Consider the following 21,078-nt stretch of genomic DNA (forward strand, 5'->3'; position numbering starts at 1 on the left):
CATTGTCTGAAAGGGTCGTTAATGTTTGCTTATGCAAGTGAATGACATGAAATGGGTTCTTGGTTTATGAGGAATCAAGTGGGCAAAGTAGCCCTGATAAATATATGAGGTTAGTATCATGTGGATATGAATTGATATTATGTGATTATACTATGTCTATGTTTATGTTATGGATAGGTTATGCTAAGGGATACATCAGCGGAATGAAAGCAGTGAGATCTGCAGCATGTTAGAACAAGCATGAATAGTGGAAAGACACTAGAAGTAAGGTTTCTTGGTAGAGTCAGTGTGTCGTCTTTGAATGTGCAGTACTATTGTTGTGTATCTGTTGTACATGTTGTACCTATAATGTTGTGCACATGTTGCATATGCGATACTATGTACATATGGTGTTGTGTGCATGTTGTATGTGCGGTACTGTGTACACATAGTGTCGTGTGCATGTTGCATATGTGGTACTGTATACATATAGTGTTGTGTGCATGTTGGATATGCGGTGTCGTGTACATATAGTGTTGTGTGCGTGTTGTATGTGCGACGTTGTGTGCATGTTGTATATGTGGTGTTGTGTACATATGATGCGGTGTGCATGTTGTACATGTGGCGCTGTGTGCATGTGGTGCTATGCACATGTGGTACATGTGATGTTGTGTGCATGTGGTGTTGTGTACATGTGGTATTGTGTACATATCATAGACATTGTGTTGTATACATGCGGTACTATGTTATGTGTATTGTGTAGTCATTATATCGTGACATATGTATTCGTTGTGTTGTACTTTGTGTACGTATATGCATTGTGTTGTACACCAAGTGTAGGTGTACGTGTTGTGCGGTACACTGGGTGTAGGGTTATGTGTTGTGTCGTACACCGGGCGTAAGTGTATGTCTCGTGTTGTGGGGTACACCAAGTGTAGGTGTATGTGTTGTATGGTACACCGTGTGTGGGTGTATGCATGTGATGTACATTGTATGTATGTGTACGTGATTGAAGAGAAGAGAAGGTATTGGGTGCTTGTCGGGTTTGGTAATCGATCCAGTGTGTGTACAAAAAGGAAAAATTACAAAGGCAAAAGCAAATAATTATTTGAAGGATAAGTATCAATATTTTATTTCAGTATTAATTATACACGTGATTTATGATGGTTGCGTTTTGGGATAACTGGATGTGATATGTTTATACATTATGATTTCATCGAAGAGATAGTTTGGCTTGTTGTGACAGGAAATGAACAGAATTGCAAGTGTGTCTTATTGACGGGCCACTGATGAGGTATGATGTAAATTTATTTCAAGTTATTTTGAATGTAATGGAAATTATGTGCTTCGTACAAGAAAGCATGAAAATGCCAGGTTGGGTAATTGGAACTAACTGCAAGAATGTTAGCAGCAACAGTGAAAGGAATTGGAATAGGCAATAATATGTTGGTAAAGCACTTAAAGAGTAGGGCCATTGTGGGGCACTAGTACCCAATAGTGTCCATTGATTTCCATGAGCATGCTATGACTAGTATGATGGTTTTGAGGCAGGGATAAGCCTTGGTTTTTGGACCTTTCGATGTGAGGAAACCTTCCCAAGGGAGGGGTCACTCGAGGGACTGTGTAACAGAGAAGGGGATGCCCACGAAACTTGGAAGGTGTGTGAATGCACAGAAGAGGGTGACTAGATTGCCTGAGAGACTTTGTAGCAGAGAAGGGAAGGTCGGGGAATACCTTGAAAATGGTCATTAGTATTTCTAGATGGAATCAAAAGCACATTAGGAGTGTGCCCTAGAACAATGAGTCAGTAACTATTCGTTGAGAGAACAAGTAGCACACATATTGTAGCACTGGACATTGCATGCAGATTTGACTTTGGCAATGGATTTTGGACTTCCTGGGAAGGAGGTGAATCCTAGTACTACTTTTGAGGGTGGAGGTGTCAGCCTCTAGATTCCCTTGTTGCTGATGTGAGTACCGTATCCTTTTATTTGTTGGTTAAGCAAATGTGTATATGTGTATATTATTGTAAATACTGTATTGAGCTAGATTTACAAAGCTTCATAGACAATATGATTATTTTTTGGTTAAAGCAAATTTGCATGAGTGTATATGTGGTTGTTATTGTAAATATCGTAATGAGTTGTGTTATAAAGCTTTAGTAAGCGATATGTTCGTCCTGTTTTAAACAGTTGGTTATTGTAAATATTGCAATGAGTTGTGTTATAAAGCTCCATAAGCAATATGTTTTTGTTGGTTTATAAGTGTCATTGAACACCGAGGATAGTGTTCCCCTAAGGGGGAGGGTTTTGTAACAACCCCTGATTGAATTTCCATGTTAAAAAAATGTAAGACCAAGGTCATGGGACACGCATTTCAAACTGGATGGTGGGAAAAACATCCTAGTGGGTGCTAATTTCGGTTTATTATGACTAAGGAAATTGGCAAAGGCTTTGAAAAGGCAAAGAGGCATTAATTGGTATTTATTTATGAAAATAAAGGAAAATAGGAGAAAATGAAGGTGAAAGGTCACATATTTGCATGAGGAGAAAATTGAAGGAAAAATAGAGCAAAATGAAGAAAATAGAGGTCTCAATGATAAAAAGGCTTATGAGGATCAGTTCATGGCTTTTGCTGGTTGGGATTTTTTCAGTTCACTTATGGCTCTCTCTTTTATTATCTCATTCTCTCATACTCTTGTACACTTAGAGTATTCTTGGAGCATTCTTGGTGCACTTTGACATACATTGGATTTGGAGAAAGAAGGCAAAGGAAAGCATGAAAGTGCAAAGGGACAGCGGGATCAACAACTATATCTGGATTGCTTTGCAGGTATCGAGTTACATGTATGGTTTCCTTGTTAGTTTTGGCATGCATGGTACATGCATGTGGTTTATTGGTTATGAGTTGTCATTGGCATGGAGGATTTCCTAGATTGTCAGTGGCTTTACTTAGCCTTACCATTTCCTGGATAGCCATGGTGTTGTGGGTTTTCCCACTTGATTGTTTCTGATTGATGGTCATGTTCCTTGTGGCTATGAGTTGAGTTAATAGTTCCTAGAGCCTTGGTTAGACAAATGCTTTGGAAGCCCTCAAACAACTTAGGTTGAGTTACTAGTCCTGGAAGCCTTGGTTGGACAAATGCTTTGGAGCCCTTAGTGGGTTGAGTTACTAGTCCTGGAGCCTTGGTTGGACAGACACTTTGGAGCCCTGCGACAACTGTGGGTTGAGTTACCAGTCCTAGAGCCGGGTTGGAACAAATGCTTTGGAGCCCTGGACAACATGGGTAAAGACCAATTTGGTGATGGTTAGTGATGTTCGACCATCAGGTGGAATCACTAGTTGAGGGTTGAGGTGGTTTGGCCTTTGAAAGCCCTGGTTTGGTTTTGTTTTGGTTATTCCATGAGATCCCACATTCATGCTTGGAATATGGTGCGAGGGTGATTGGCTAAAAGAAAGATTTGGTTCAGCCAAATCTATGGTCGGGTGGTACGTGGAAGTCCCTAACTTGGTTGGCATTTTCATATTTTAATAAGAGGTATTTTCTATTGTGATCTATGAGCATATGTATTGATTATGATGGTGATATTATGGCTGAGTTGCCATGGTTTATATGTTGGTTTCTATGATGTATAATGTCTATGGCTCTTGAAATGTTTGATGAATATATGAATGGTTGATAAATGCATGGACTAACAAATGTTATTGCAAGTATTATGAGAGTGCATTAGACCTTCTTGGTGAATCTCAAATAAGTTTTAGACCCCTATGTTCAGATATGCATTCATGACCTGTAGGTTACATGTCTGCGATATGTTTGACGAAATGTCTGTCATGGTTAGCCTTGGTTAGGTAAAGTCTTTGACCAAGATTTGTATTAGAGGCTTTGTCTTTATGTCATTTGTTGTTTTGGAAAGTCTCAATAAGTGTTAGGGTAGTGATCTAGAGACTAGCCCGAAAAAGGTGGCATAGATTCGCAATTGCAGGCTCAAAACTAGGAAATTGAGACTACAGTTGCTACATTGCAGGCTTATGCATGTGACTGGAGGCCTACAGTCGCATGGATGCAACCTTGTGCATGTGACTGGGAGTTTAGGTTAGTGAAAAAGCAATCTAGCTAAGTGTCTGGGCACCGAAGTGGTTGTTTAGCTCCTGGGGGTCTTGTAGCTCTTGAGGAAGGTCAGTAAGGTTTTTGTTTGTCGATTCCACTTCCTTAACTGTACTTAGGAGGTTGAGTCATATCATAGTAACTCCTTGTCACATATTTACCCTGGTGGACCGATGAACTTGGGTAAGTGTGAGAGGAGGGTGGTTACACTCCCTAGTCCAAACACATAATCGACTGATGATTAGTCAACTCTTCCCTAATCGCATCATATGCAAAATCGTCTGATCGTGGCTTCAATTGACATGCAATTGAATTCTAAATTTAATTATGCCGACTTCAATATTTAATTTTATTAGATTCATGACCTTTCAAAACACTCAAACTCACAACCCCTCAATTCGTGGATCTGTATATCCCTTCCTTCAGGCCATAATAAAAAAATAAAAATAAAAATTTCAAAAAATATTTTTAAATGTTCCTAGAAATTCAACTTTATTAATTTTCACATGAGCTTACACAATCATAATAATTAATTTTACAAAAACAAAGAGAAGTAAAAATGTTACAAACAACATATATCTCAAGAAGAGTTTCGGCGAAAATCACATGAAGAAAACCTTTGTCGACGCGTTTCGAACCAACCAATTTTGTTCATCGTCAGGACAAGTTGAGGAGTCAGATCATGGCTGCAAAATAAATAGGGAGAGCAGATCTTCAAATGGCTAGGTTTACCATCAATGGCTATATAACGGCTAGATTATATATTGTTAATAAGTCAAAAGTAATTACTTCTAATAATAGAATAATATCCTAATTTTGGAGAATAATAACTAAAATATTAAATTAAATTATTTAATTCCTTTTTTAATTTTTAATTTATTTAATCATATAAATACATGAAGGGGTTTTTTATTTTAATTCTAATTATATAATAGAATGCTATAATATTAATTTAATTCAATATTGAATTATTTAATTATAACTTCAATTTAATCCAAAAAAAAAAACCAATAAATAAATAAATAAAAATAAAAATAAAAATAAAAATAAATAAATTAAAGTTTTATTCAAAAATATGTTATAACATAAATTTCAATTAAATATTTGGGAAAAAAAATAAAAATAAAAATAAAAATACAAATACAAATAAAAAATAAAATAATAATAATAATAAATAAAGTTCTATTTATATTTTTATGTTATAGTATTAATTTCATTTAAATATTGAATCACTCAATTCTAATTTAAATTAATCTAATGAAAAAAAAAAAGTTTTTTAAATAGAAAGTCATTCTAAGGGTTTATAATAATAAGGATTTAATGGGATTAATAAAATATTATTGAGTATTGATTAAAATTAAATTCTAATTTTTAATTTATTTAAATTTTATTCATATGGTCAAGGAAAAATCTTAATAACAAATAATATCAAGAAAACTTTAAAAAGGAAATAGTAATAAAAATAGAACGAGCAATAGAATTTAATTAATAGAAGGACTAGAACCGGAAAATAAGGGAAAACTTAAACAAAGGAGAAACCTAAGGAGGATGGAAAGGGTAGCACAAGGAAAAAAAAGGGGAACCTCGAAAACTGAAAAAGGGGGAGGGGAGGGGAAAAGGGAGGACTAAGAAGAAAGGGCAGGGATCCAGCAACTACTGATCTTCCAACCGTCATCTCTATTGAGATTGTTAGGCCTTTTTTCAATTTCAATTGCCTCCCTGAATTTACGGTGATGGAATTGCGCCACCTTGGTAATAACCTTGGTCTTTTCCGCATGCTCCGCTAACGCTGAAGACTTGGTTCTCCCATGTCTTAGGTCGGCTACATATTCGCTGATCCTTTGATGGATAGAGTGCCCTGTTTCCCCGATATAGGGGTCCCACAAGAACAAGGGACTAAGTAGATGCTCTTCATGTCCTTAGGGTCATTGGGATCTTTCACTGATCGAAGGGATTTACAAAAGGTATTAAGGAGTCTAAAGGTTGAGGAAATATTATACTTATTAAGGATCCGAGCAATCTTGTCTGTGGTTCCCTGGACATAGGGAAGATGGACACCTAGCAGGCGTTCTTTAGGTACTTTTTTAATTACAGAATTTTTAGATGCTTTAAGGAAAGCCTTCTGACCTAAGCGCCTACTATAGCCATTCTCCACAAAGACATTAAGGAGATGGGATTTCTCCTTATCGAAGCTCTTATTATCAGAAATCCTAAGGGCACGAGTAGCGAGGGTGTTAAGAACACCCAATTTTTGAGCGGGGAAATGATGAGAATCGGCATGAAGATACTGCTCAGTATGCGTTTTCTTCCGGAATACTGAGTGGGAGAGGGAACCATCCTGGTTTTTAGAAATAAGAATATCCAGGAAGGGGAGGCAACCATCGACTTCTTTTTCCATGGTGAACTTAATGGCAGAAGATTGACAGTTGAGGTGATTGAAGAAGAGATCCAACTCCTCCTGGCCATGGGACCAGATGACATTAGTGTCATCAACATATCTTTTCCATAGCTTGGGAAGGAGACGGGCTGAGGCTAAAGCTTTGGCTTCGAAATCCTCCATAAAAAGATTCGCAACAATAGGGGAAAGGGGTGAGCCCATGGCAACACCACAGGTCTGCTCAAAGAATTCACCCTCGAAACAGAAAAAGTGGAAGTGAGACAAATCTCAACCAGCCGAGCGGTATCGAGATATGTTAGAAGATAGATCACTTCTAAGGCCTCCTTTATAGGGATGAAAGTGTAAAGGGAGACCACATCGAAGCTGACGAGGATGTCTTTAGGGTCAAGCTTTATGCCCTTAAGATCATTAATGAAGGAAGCAGAGTCTTTCACGAAGGACTCTGTATGACCAACTAGGGGCTTAAGCTTGAGGGCAAGGAACTTAGCCAGAAGGTAGGTCGGACCACCAATGGTGTTGACAATAGGCCTCAGGGGGGCCCCTTCTTTATGAATCTTAGGTAACCCATAGATCCTAGGAGTAATGGGACTGCTCTCAATGAGCTTATGGCAAAGGGAATTCACAGAGCTACTGGACTTGATGGCAAGAGCCACCGCCCTAGAAATTTTCTTAAGAGGGTTCCAAGAAGATGTTAGATCATCTTCACAATAGTGGCAGTTATAAAAAGCTACCCAAGAACCCTCTTAAGAAAATTTCTAGGGCGGTGGCTCTTGCCATCAAGTCCAGTAGCTCTGTGAATTCCCTTTGCCATAAGCTCATTGAGAGCAATCCCATTACTCCTAGGATCTATGGGTTACCTAAGATTCATAAAGAAGGGCCCCCCTGAGGCCTATTGTCAACACCATTGGTGGTCCGACCTACCTTCTGGCTAAGTTCCTTGCCCTCAAGCTTAAGCCCCTAGTTGGTCATACAGAGTCCTTCGTAAAAGACTCTGCTTCCTTCATTAATGAACTTAAGGGCATAAAGCTTGACCCTGAAGACATCCTCGTCAGCTTCGATGTGGTCTCCCTTTACACTTGCATCCCTATAAAGGAGGCCTTGGAAGTGATCTATCGCCTAACAGATCCCGATACCGCTCGGCTGGTTGAGATTTGTCTCACTTCCACTTTTTCTATTTCGAGGGTGAATTCTTTGAGTAGACCTGTGGTGTTGCCATGGGCTCGCTCCTTTCCCCTATTGTTGCGAATCTTTTTATGGAGGATTTCGAAGCCAAAGCTTTAGCCTCAACCTGTCTCCTTCCCAAGCTATGGAAAAGATATGTTGATGACACTAATGTCATCTGGTCCCATGTCTAGGAGGAGTTGGATCTCTTCTTCAATCACCTCAACTGTAAATCTTTTGCCATTAAGTTCACCATGGAAAAAGAAGTCGATGGTTTCCTCCCCTTCCCGGATATTCTTATTTCTAAAAACTAGGACGGTTCCCTCTCCCACTCAGTATTCCAGAAGAAAACGCATACTGAGTAGTATCTTCATGCCAATTCTCATCATTTCCCTGCTCAAAAATTGGGTGTTCTTAACACCCTCGCTACTCGTGCCCTTAGGATTTCTGATAATAAGAGCTTCGATAAGGAGAAATCCCATCTCCTTAATGTCTTCGTGGAGAATGGCTATAGTAGGCGCTTAGGTCAGAAGGCTTTCCTTAAAGCATATATAAATTCTATAATTAAAAAAGTACCTAAAGAACGCTTGCTAGGTGTCCATCTTCCCTATGTCCAGGGAACCACGGACAAGATTGCTCGGATCCTTAAGAAGTATAATATTCCCTCAACCTTTAGGCCCCTCAATACCATTCGTAAATCCCTCCGATCAGTGAAAGATCCCATTGACCCTAAGGACATGAAGGGCGTCTACTTAATCCCTTGTTCTTGTGGGACCCCCTATATCAGGGAAACATGGCGCTCTATCCATCAAAGGATCAGCGAACATGCAGCCGACCTAAGACATGGGAGAACCAAGTCTTCAACGTTAGCGGAGCATGCAGAAAAGACCAAGCATCAGGTCTATATTGCGGAAAAGACCAAGGTTATTACTAAGGTGGCGCAATTCCATCATCGTAAATTCAGGGAGGCAATTGAAATTGAAAAAAGGCCTAACAATCTCAATAGAGATGACGGCTGGAAGATCAGTAGTTGCTGGATCCCTGCCCTTTCTTCTTAGTCCTCCCTTTTCCCCTTCCCCCCCCTTTTTTAGTTTTCGAGGTTCCCCTTTTTTTTCCTTGTGCTGCCCTTTCCATCCTCCTTAGGTTTCTCCTTTGTTTAAGTTTTCCCTTATTGTCTGGTTCTAGTCCTTCTATTAATTAAATTCTATCGCTCGTTCTATTTTTCTTACTATTTCCTTTTCAAAGTTTTCTTGATATTATTTGTTATTAAGATTTTTCCTTGATCATATGAATAAAATTTAAATAAATTAAAAATTAGAATTTAATTTTAACCAATACTCAATAATATTTTATTAATCCCATTAAATCCTTATTATTTTAAGAATGACTTTCTATTTAAAAAACTACCTTTTTTTTCATTGGATTAATTTAAATTAGAATTAAGTGATTCAATATTTAAATGAAATTAATATTATAACATAAAAATGTAAATAGAACTTTATTTATTATTATTAATTTTTTTTTCAAATATTTAATTGAAATTTATGTTATAACATATAAATTTGAATAAAACTTTAATTTATTAATTTATTTGTTTGTTTGTTTTTTTTTTTTTAATCAATCAATTAATATTATTTTATTTATTTATTTATTGTTTTTCGTTTTTTCTTTTTTTGGATTAAATTGAAGTTAGAGTTAAATAATTCAATATTGAATTAAAATAATATTATAACATTCTATTATATAATTAGAATTAAAATAAAAAACCCTTCATGTATTTATATGATTAAATAAATTAAAAATTAAAAAAAGAATTAAATAATTTAATTTAATATCCTAATGAAAATATCTTAGTTATTATTTTCCAAAATTAGGATATTATTCTATTATTAGAAGTAATTACCTTTGATTTATTAACAGTATATAATCTAGTCCTTAAGATCTGCTCTCCCTATTTATTTTGTAGCCATGATCTAACTCCTCAACTTGTCCTGACTATGAACCACATTGGTTGGTTCGAAACGCATCGACAAAGGTTTTCTTCATGTGATTTTCGCTGAAACTCTTTTTGTAATTGTTATGGATCACAGAAGCCTCAATTCAATAAAATATATCTCATTGAGATGTATCACATCTCCTACCCACATACTAAGGGGTCCCCTTAGTATGTACATCAAAGTATACCATGCAACTCTCTTATCAATCTATTTTTTCATCTGAAATCCGAGGAATTTTTTATTTATTTATTATTATTTATTTATTATTTTATTATTATTATTATTATTATTATTTTTTTTTTTTTTTCTAACATCATCGGTTACTATATTACGTTTCGAAAAAAAGAGGAGAAAATGAGACTGCTCTCCTGCAATACATGATTGTTCGCCGAGTGGTGCTGGGAGTGAAAGATTTACAACATCCTCCTGATTCCCGCCACTTAGGCTTTAAGATGAAAGCTAAGCTACTGTATATCCTGACAAATTGAAAAACTAAAAAGCGACAATTGCAGAACATTTTCACTTAATAATAAGGTGATTGTTATGCCTGACTTTGATAGATAAGAAGAAGCCTGATTTGCCAAAATGATATGCCTGACTACTCCGCACTAATGGAGAGGTGGAGCCTGAGTGTTTAATTATAGATTCTGGTTGATCTGCGACAAATCTGGAAAAGAGAACAATTCCTGAGTGGACCGAGGCTTGATCCTGCTGCGATGCCGTGGGTACTCTGCCCTTGATGCTCTGTAATTGAAGGATGTTGCTCGAGTAGAGAATCCATGCGGGAGGGGTGCATACACCGAGCATATACCGAGCGTTATTTTGAGCAGAGTAAGAGAAAGGTGGGACTGTGTCGAGAATGCTGAAGCGGTGGGTTCTGGTGGGGCGACCGCCTAGCTGGAATCTCGTTCCCTTGATTTTTTGAGCGCTCCTGAATCCTTTGTCTGTCTTATTCACAATGAGAGAGTTAAGGTTCTTTGATCCTTCCGCTGCGTCTGTCCTTATTGGTTTGGTGCAAAGCTGATTGAGAGAGATGCTGTAAACAGTCATGGCAAATATTGGATAGTCTCCACTCCGTTGCAAACTAAGCAGCCCTGCGATCTGGCACACGCCTTATTAGCCTGGTTATCTGCATCTTTGTTTAAGCTGCGTAAAACATGGTGGAAACGAAGATCTTTCATATGGTGAGCTAGACTTTGACAGCGGCTTAAAGTCTGCTGAAGGTGCACATTGAGGGGTTCTCTCTTCTGGGCCATGGAACTGATGACCATTGCTGAATCTCCAAAGATGGAGGCTGCTTTGATGCCTAGCTTCCCGAGCTGAAGAAGACCCTGATATAGTGCCAGGGCTTCTGCCCTGTTATTGGAAATATGTCCTAAACCCCATTCATATGATAAAACAGTTTCTCCATTTTCATCGAGGATCACTCCTCCAGCCCCTGCAACCCCTGGATTCGACTTTGAAGCTCCGTAAAAAAAAAGACTGTACCTTTTGGAATGTTGAATCCAGGCAGCGAACTCATTTTCTTTGAGCCTTATTTTCCAGTTCTGATGGACAGCGTTTTGTCTGTTGCTGATTATGCTACCTGTGTGCCTGCTGTTGTGTATGTCCAACAAGGGGCCAATGAAACTTCGTTCTTCCACACTGAGCTCGGTGATGTCTATTCCCCTCTGATTTTTGGCCGATATGATTTCAAGGGCGAGACCCCTTGCTTTACTACAAAGGCTTCTAGCATTCGATCCCTTGTCCTTAAAATTTTTTCGGTTGCGGGCCAACCATAAATTCCATAACATGGTATAAGGAAGGAGGTCCCATACCCTCTTCGTTGTGCTGTTCTTCCTTCTCTGCCAGGGGAAATTCTTTTTCCATTTGTGCAAGATTTCGCCTATGGTGGTTTGGCTGGTCCAAGAAATCTGGTTGCTCTGATATAAGTTTCCCCAACATTCTGTAGCAAAGGGGCAGCCAATAAAAAGGTGAGGTATGGTTTCCTCTACAGCCATACAATTGGGGCAGTAAGAAGGGCCGATGATGCCCCTCCTTTGCAGATTTTCAGCGGTGAGAGTCTTGCCTTTAAGTAGAGTCCACATAAAAAATTTGATTTTTGGCAGAGCCTCGGACTTCCAAACAGCCTTCCAATGATTCCAGATCGGCATCGGGTGGTTGCTGCTGCAGAGGAGATGGTGAGCAGCCTTAATGGTGTATGAAGATCCGGTAGGGTCCCAGCTGAAGCCATCTAAGTCATTTTTTTTTACAGGAGCTATGCTATGCAGGTGAGATTGAAGAGCTGACAAGCTGACTTTGAGATTGTTGGGAATAGCTGGAAAGGACCATCCAGCCCAAAGATGGGTTGAAGGATCCCACTGAGAGATCTGATTCAAATGGTGGATACCAGATCTTTCGAAAAATGAGAGGATGGGGTTGACTCCTGCTTGCATATTGATGGGTTGTTGCCCCATGATTTTGTCCACTCCAATGTTAATGCTGTCTCCTCCCTTAGGAATTTTGGAGGTATTTTGAGCGATTATGGGAATTGCTTTCTTACATAAGCACCAGATTTTGGTGGAGTCTCTGTTGGGGATGTCTTGATCGAGGAGTTGATGCCTTGGATAATTTAAATATTTTATTTCCAGGACCCTTTTCCACCAAGCAGGTAGACCAGTTATGAGTCTCCAAACAATTTTGCGTCCAAAAGCTAAGTTGAGAAATAGGGGATCTGATGCCCAGACCACCATGGTCCTGGGGCTGAATTACCTGCGTCCATCTGATCAGATTGATTTATTTTTTTTGCTGCTTCCCTCCTTGCCATAAAAAATGTCGAAGGATGCCTTCCATTTTGTGGTGAAAGGAGGCTGGGGCTTGGAGAAGAGTGAAATGGTATAGAGGCAAAGAGGATATACCAGATTTGAGAAGGATGAGGCGGCCAGCTGGGTTCAACCACATTGAGCCCCACTGCTGGACTTTCCTTTTCATCTTATCGATTATAGTATCCCAAGCTTCTGCCCTTAAGTGCCCTGCGCTTACAGGAATGCCCAGATATGAAAAATGGGACCAGTCATATTTGCATGAGACCCCAAATGTTGCTGCTATATTGTGGAGGACCTGCACTGATGTGTTCCAGCCATAAACACAACTTTTTTGCTGGTTAACCAGGCCGCCAGAGTAATCCATGAATTTGTCCAGAAGGACTTTGAAGCGCCTAGCTATTGTGATGGAGGCCCCCCCAATTAGCAGGGTATCGTCAGCAAATTGCGAATGATTGATATTCTTGACTCCATTCCCAAATTTTATTCCTGTTATTAGACCAACTCTCCGATGGAAGTCCAACAATTTGCTAAATGATTCAGCCATCAGAATGAAAAGGTAGGGTGAGAGAGGGCATCCTTGTCTAAGGCCACGGGTAGATTGGAAAGCTTCTCCTGGTCTGCCATTGACAAGAGGGGTGATCCAAGGTCCGGTAATACAGGCTTTGATGAGGTTCAGAAAGCCAACGTCAAATCCCATCTTCTTCAGGACTGCAAAGAGATAGGAGTGCCTCACTCTATCAAAAGCGTTGGCCAAATCTAGTTTGAGAACAAATCCTTTCTCATTCCTGGATTGGCTCGAATGAATGGCTTCTTGTACTAGAAGGATGGAGTCAGTTATGTGGCGGTTTGCTATAAACCCCCCTTGGTTTTCAGAGATGAGGGATGGGAGAAAGGGTTTGAGGCGGGAGGCGATGACTTTGGACATAATTTTGTAGGAAGAATTACAGAGAGATATTGGGCGGAATCTGGTAAATGAGGAGGGTCTGTTTTCTTTGGGAATAAGGGCCAGATGTGTGGCGTTGGTGAATCCCCCTACTTTGCACTTTCGTTGGGTCCACTTTAACATTTTTATCAGATCTCTTTTAATGATTCCCCAGAACGTTTGGTAAAAACATATGGGGAAGCCATCTGGACCTGGGGCTTTATCAGGTTGAAGAGCCCAAACCGATCTTTTGACTTCTTCCTCGTCAATCTCTTTGGTTAAACTGTCATTTATTTGTTTGCTAATCCCCACAGGCAGATGTTGTAGAAGCTCATTGTAATCCTCCTGATCTTTGGTTTCTGTTAGAAGGTCTCGAAAATGCTCAGTTGTTGTCCTTCGAATGGCCTCCTGGTTTTCTTGTTTGTTTCCTTCAACATCTATAATGTAGCTTACACTATTCCTTATCTTTCTAGCAGTTGTTTGTTTATGGAAGAACGTTGTATTTCTGTCTCCTTCCTGCAGCCACAATTGCCTAGATTTTAACCTCCATTTTGATTCCTCTGCTTTTTTAATTCGGCACAGTTGTGAATAGAGGTCGTCTTCTTGTTGTTTGCTTTCTTGGGTGAGTCCAAACTCTTCTATCGCCTTTTGCGTGCTATTGAGATTATTTTTAAGCTCTTTTTTTTCCTCTTCAGGTTCTTTATAGCTTGTTTTGGCCCATTCTTTAATGGCCTGTTTGGTTCTTTTTAGTTTGGACTCCCAGATGAATCCAGGGGATCCTTCGACATGCTGTCTCCAGGTTCTGAGGACGATTTCATTTACTGCTGGTATACTGTTCCAAAGAGAGCTATACCTGAAGGGTATTGGCCCCAAATTGCTGTGTTTTTCCAGCGTGAGCGTGATGGGAAAGTGATCTGAAACAGGGCATGACAGAATGCTGGCATACCCAACCGAAAATCTGGAAAGCAACGAGACGTTGATTAATATTCTGTCTAAACGTTCCATGATGTTGCCTGCTCCAAACCGGCGGTTGCTCCATGTATATCTCCGATTTTTGGGAACGATATCCATTAGATCGTATTCCTGCATAATGTTTTCCAAGCTGGTTCTGTGGTGATCTGCCATGAAAGTGCCGCCTCTCTTTTCATTGGCGTGGAGGATTAGATTGAGATCGCCGCCCAATATGATGTTAGAGCACTCTTCTTCGTCAATATTAGACTTCAAATCGCTCCAGCAACGATCTTTGTCTCTGTAATGATTGGGCACATATATATTGTAAATAATTACAGTTTGCATGTCTTCTTTATTTTCTAAGACTGATTTGATCCAGTGTTGGTTGATGGTTTCCGACTTGCTGTTCCATATGTTATGATTCCACATAGTGGCTATACCACCTGAAGCTCCTCTTGCTTCACTGAAACTTCCTTTAAACTGTTTCTGCTGTTCAATGATACCATTCATTTCCCGCTGGCCTTGTTTGGTTTCCTGCAGCAAAATAATTCCAGGCTTCTCTTGGTGAATGAGATCTCTGAGGGCAACTATCTTGGAGGGGTGCCCGAATCCCCTGCTGTTCCAAGACAGGATTTTTATCATTGCAGGTGTGATGTCCGGGGTGGTGCTCGCCCCCCTTGTTCCTTATTGACTGTTTCTTTGTCATGCTGACTCAGGATGAAGGATTCTATGGGTGTCTGGGTTCCCATAGCGATGTCTTTCTGCGCGTTCTCGTCCCGATGCTGCTTGGCAGATTTCCTGCCCGGACCAGGCTTCTTGTAAGTATCACTCGATCCTCCATGATCTTTAGAAGAACTTCTGGTTATTCTGTTTATAGGAGGATCCTGAAGGGGCTGAGTGGAGGTGATCAGGGGCAGGGAGGATTTAGGAGGGCTTTGGGGGTGGCTCTCATGGGAGGGAGGGTCAAGGGAATGGCCTTCAGGGAGAGAAAGAATTGAAAAGGGGTTAGATGAAGGGGGCGGAATAGGGGAGCTGGGGGGAGATTTGGAGGGTGCATGAGGGGAGGAGGGAGGATGGCCTTCAGCTGAAGTCGATGGGCCTGCTTCATGTGTGGCTTTGGCCAGGGAGGCCGATTTCTTTTTTTTAACAACTTCCCATTGTTCCTCTTGAGAATCATTTTCTACATTAATAAGCTTAGTACATCGATTTGCAAAGTGGCCGTACTCGTGACATACCTTACATTTGAACGGGATCTGCTCGTAGTCCAGCTGTTGAATATGGCTCCAGTCGTCCACTTTTAGCTTGATGGCTTCAGGGAGGCCTTTGCCGAGATCCACTTCCACACAGATCCGAGCACAAGCTTGCATGTTGTCCTTGGGCTCACTTCGGTCGACATATTTGCCCACTGCATTCCCTATGGCTCGAACCGAGTCATCCCCCCAGCAATGGAGGGGGAGGTGAGGGAGCCGGACCCAAACTGGGACAGCGCTGGGCACATCAAGCTCGGGATCAAAATCAGGGGTCCATTTGTTGAGATACAGGCCCCTAGAATCCATGAAATAGGGCCCGTTTCTAAAGATTAAATCCTTGTCTTCTTTGGATTCAAAGTGAAATGTAAAATACCCTTTCCTGCAGAATCTTATGGATATTTTCCCTTGTATCTTTTCTGACCAGTTTCTCTCGACCCATCTCTAGACGGTTTTCGGAGAGGGCCAGAGGCCCGTAAACTGTCCAATGAGCCCTTTTTCTGCTAGCGAAAGAGCGGCCAAGCGAGGTAGGGTAGGAGGCAAGTGAACTTCTTGAAGGCCATCGAGTTTCTTAACAAATTTTGAAACAGCTGGTCGTGGTCGCTGAGGAGGCAGTGATTTTACCAAGTTTGAAAAGGCCTGCTGCATGTCGTTCCCCTCTGGTGGAGCCTCTGAAGGAGCCATAGGCGATGAATGAAGAACCAGATGGCTGCGTTGTTGAACCCTTGGTCGCACGCGCACAGCAGCTCGAGCGATGGTAAAAAAATTATATGACTCTCACTGCATTCGAGGAATCTTAATTATAACATACTTAAAACATTTTTAGAATGACCATACTATAAGTCTACCTTCAAAGATGTGAGAATTACATGCTAACTAGATTCCCTAAGTAGTGATTAATGGCAAAGCTTTATAATTTTTTTTATAATCGTTGCCATTGATGAAACAATTTAATTTAAAAGGGGAAACACAAGATATTCATTTGCAGCTCACACATAAAGTTATAGTTAGGACATATTTTAATGTTGCCCATCCATCCCTGTAATGGCATTTCCTTTAATCTCCCATACATCCATTTGACTTAAGCAAGTCAAATTTCATCCATGAATTTAAAAAGGTCTTAAAATATTTGAATTGATAAAATCCAACCATAAAAGTGAAACGATTTAGTTGGCATATGGTTACAACATTCGTATAATCCTTTATCATGGAACTTCCTCCTCGTGTCTCCATTGACGTGATTAGTCTCCAAAGCTTTTTCCTTACCAGCTTTCTTAGAGGACATGACATTAATAGATAATCTATGGACTCATTGCACCTCTTACAAAGTATGCACTAACAATTCCATGCGTGCTTTGATTTTTTTTATAAAAACCTTATTTCCAAAATCTAACCACATAAATATGTATGTGTTTTCAAAAGTGGATAGATAATCCATTGAATATTTACATATTATTTTCCTTTAATTATGTGAATGTTAAATTATTTTTTATTCAATGTAATTTGTAATATTTCAATATTATCAAAAAAATAATTTTAAATATTTGATTGGATCATAATTTGAAAGTCTCACTGTAACTTTTACATAATAATTGCTTCACATATTTTATGGCATAATTTATAGACATGGTTGCAACATCTATCCATGATTTTTACGCCGATAGGCCTTCCTTTGAAAGAGACTTTCGTCGTCCTTTTGATTCTCAGGCTGACACCTGGCGGAGTGGGCAATTTACTTTGTATTTGTTCAGGCTTGATTCTCAGGCTGACACCTGTGCGCATTTTCAAAATATTCGTCATGGTCTCGTTCAATTATTCATTTCCACTCATTCTGGAACCGTCTGCATTAACTTGGGCGATGTCGGTGCCATGGCCTACAATCACTCGGGCCAGCCTCTACTCACACCCAGGGATGCTTTCTGTGCCCTGCTCGGCCTCGATGTGGTCTTGACCGACATCGCCCCGTTCTGCCCGCCCTCAAACGCAACGTGAAGAAAAACACGGCGGCGACCTCCCTCGCCTCAGCCGGAAAACCGGGATCCGGCGTTGGAAGAGTGAAGATTTCTCATGGAATCTGATGATCGGTGAGAATATCAAGCAAGGGCGGTTTGATGAAGCCCTTGATATCTATTGCCAAATGTGTGCTGTGGATGTGGATATACAGGCGGATGAGTTCACATTTACTCGTGTTCTCAAGGCCTGTGGAGCAATATCAGCTCTCCAACTGGGTAAGGAGATCCATGAGCGTATACTTAGAAGTGGGTTTAGTTCATATGTGTTTGTAGGGAATGCTCTCATTTTTAGGCCGATAGGCCTTCCTTTGAAAGAGACTTTCGTCGTCCTTTTGATTCTCAGGCTGACACCTGGCGGAGTGGGCAATTTACTTTGTATTTGTTCAGGCTTGATTCTCAGGCTGACACCTGTGCGCATTTTCAAAATATTCGTCATGGTCTCGTTCAATTATTCATTTCCGCTCATTCTGGAACCGTCTGCATTAACTTGGGTGATGTCGGTGCCATGGCCTACAGTCACTCGGGCCAGCCTCTACTCACACCCAGGCATGCTTTCTGTGCCCTGCTCGGCCTCGACGTGGTCTTGACCGACATCGCCCCCGTTCTGCCCGCCCTCAAACGCAACGTGAAGAAAAACACGGCGGCGACCTCCCTCGCCTCGGCCGGAAAACCGGGATCCGGCGTTGGAAGAGTGAAGATTTCTCATGGAATCTGATGATCGGTGAGAATATCAAGCAAGGGCGGTTTGATGAAGCCCTTGATATCTATTGCCAAATGTGTGCAGTGGATGTGGATATACAGGCGGATGAGTTCATATTTACTCGTGTTCTCAAGGCCTGTGGAGCAATATCAGCTCTCCGACTGGGTAAGGAGATCCATGAGCGTATACTTAGAAGTGGGTTTAGTTCATATGTGTTTGTAGGGAATGCTCTCATTTCAATGTATTCCAAGTGCAGGCGTATAGAGGATGCACGCAAAGTGTTTGACAATATGTCTGAACAGAATGTGGTCTCCTGGAACGCCATAATTGTGGGTTATGCTCAGAACAATCGTGGTGAAGAGGCATTGGAATTGTTTCGTGCGATGCAAATCTCAGGCACTGCACCAGATTCGGCAACCATGGCATGTGTTATTCTAGTCTGTGCTAGACTAACAACTTTGTAACAAGGCAAGGAAATCCACGCTTATGCAACACGAAGGGGATTTGGATCAGATGCATTAGTGGGGAATTCACTCTTTGACATGTATGCAAAATATGGAAGCTTGACGGAAGCGCTCCAGATGTTTGAGAAATTCTCACAGCAAAGTGTGTCTTCCTGGACTTCTGCCATTAGAGCTTATGCTTCAAATGGTAATCATGTCAAGGCATTGGACTTGTTTTATAAAATGAATCTGCAAGGTTTCAGTCCCGATGTGGTAACCCTTACAAGCATCCTTTCAGTCTGTGCCCGATCAGGAGCTCTGCAGCATGGCAAGGACATCCATGACTATATAACTAGATATGGTTTTGACTCTGTTATTGCTGTGGGGAATGCACTCATAGACATGTATGTCAAGTGTGGGGATATGGAAGGTGCTCATGGTGTATTTTGTAGAATGTCTCAAAGGGATGCGATCACATGGAATACAATTATAGCAGGTTACTCACAGAATGCACAGCCTGAAGAGGCATTGCAATATTTTCGGCACCTGCAACTAACACTGAAGCCAAACCCATTAACCATTTCATGTGTTCTCCCAGCATGCACCAGCCTAGCAGCTTTGCAACTAGGCAAGGAAATTCATGGTTACACAATTAGAAATGATTTATTATCTGATGTATTTGTGGGAAACGCCCTGACAGACATGTATGCTAAATGTGGGAGCATAAAATATGCACGCAAGTTGTTTGACAACCTGTCTCAAAAAGATGTTGTCTCATGGACCATAATGATTGCAGCGTATGTTAAGAATGGGCATGACCAGGAGGTTTGTGGATTGAAATGGTCTCTTTCTGGCCAACAACTTGCAAGTGGGGGGAATGACAATCTACTGTACATTTGGGATCAGAGCATGGCATCCCATAATTCTACCTCTCAATATCTCCACCGCTTAGATGAACATTGTGCAGCAGTCAAGGCCTTGGCATGATGCCCCTTCCAAAGCAATCTTTTAGCATGTGGTGGAGGGAGTGCAAACAGGTCTATAAAGTTTTGGAGTACTCACACAGGTGCCTGCTTAAATACCGTAGACACTCATTCCCAAGTTTGTTCATTACTCTGGAATAGGCATGAACGTGAGTTACTGAGTTCACATGGATTTAGTCAGAACCAGTTAACCTTATGGAAGTACCCATCTGAGGTGAAGATTACTGAACTTACAGTAAATACTTCTCGAGTTCTTCATCTGGCACAGGTATGGAAATTGATTTATTTTTATGAGTACTTATGCATTCATCTTTCGTTTTATGAATGGATTTGTCCTCATGATCCTTCTTATGCCTTACCTCTTCATAGCCCTGATGGGTACACAGTTGCATCAGCTGCAACAGATGAAACACTCAGGTTTTGGCAAGTATTTGGAGTTACTGATACCTCAAAAAGGGCGAAGAGTAAAGATGAAAATGGGGCTTTCAGCAAGTGTCATACTTACATCCGCTAATAAGCATCTTTCTATATTTATGAAATGAGGATGTTTAACTCAAGGTAGTAATTAAATGTTCTGTTTTCTATTTCACATAGCTCTTCTGCAGGTTGTTGGATTGCCATGGAGCATGTTCCACTTTCTTCAATGTAATATGCTACAGTTTCTTCTTTCTTTCTTCTCATATACCATGAACTTTGAATTTATCTTTTGTGAAACCTGATGGAACAATGTTGCAACAGCTTTCTGAGACAAGAACCACTCCTTCAGCTGCATCGTAAAAATTAAAATGGTTTTGGCAAGTCTTTGGAGCCCCATATTCTTCAATGAAGGTTCTGAAAATGATACATTATGAGTGTCAGCAAGTATGTCATTCACATCAACAAAGAAACCTCCACGCCTCCTCCACTCATGGAATGATTCACATTCTACAAAAAGCCTTCACGCCTCTACTCAATCTTATAGGTAATTCTTGAATGATTTATCTTCTTCATTTTGCTATGACGCACTTATTATGTAATTTCTTACCTGAGATAAATTCTATATCTATATTGCTATAGAATTTTAGTTCTGTATCTATATTGCTATTTCATTTGTATAATTTTTTTGTAATATTTTACATTGTACCGTAGTTCAGTTCCTTAGGCTTGTACCGTAGTTCAGTTCCTTAGGCTTGCAAAATTCATCTCTCACATATATTCATTCAAGAGATCAGTAAAGCATTTTTTAATAGACATTAATCAGAAAAATAGTCACATACATAGGTGCTTGAAACTTGAAAGAACTCCATGAATTACCCTGACTTGTGGCTACAACTCTCAACCTTACAAAAATATTGACTGCGACAGAAGAACTGAAAAACTTACTAAAGACCTCC

General features: G+C 40.3%; 1 protein-coding gene and 1 pseudogene across 1 annotated transcript; both read left to right on the forward strand.

Annotated features, from left to right (window-relative positions):
• Window positions 1-17,644: 17,644 nt before the first annotated feature.
• Window positions 17,645-18,743, forward strand: LOC149138148 (putative pentatricopeptide repeat-containing protein At3g23330). The gene is made up of 3 exons (XM_089450265.1): window positions 17,645-17,795; window positions 17,967-17,989; window positions 18,096-18,743. The coding sequence occupies exons 1-3, from the start codon at window positions 17,645-17,647 to the stop codon at window positions 18,741-18,743; spliced, it is 822 nt and encodes a 273-aa protein (XP_089306391.1).
• A 78-nt stretch (window positions 18,744-18,821) lies between these two features.
• Window positions 18,822-19,709, forward strand: LOC149138149 (pentatricopeptide repeat-containing protein DOT4, chloroplastic pseudogene; annotated as a pseudogene).
• The last annotated feature ends 1,369 nt before the right edge of the window (window positions 19,710-21,078 follow it).

The sequence above is a fragment of the Pinus tabuliformis genome, chromosome X (assembly GCF_031772625.1).
Source record: "Pinus tabuliformis cultivar Carrire ecotype Pingquan chromosome X, CPIR1, whole genome shotgun sequence".
Lineage (NCBI taxonomy): Eukaryota > Viridiplantae > Streptophyta > Pinopsida > Pinales > Pinaceae > Pinus > Pinus tabuliformis.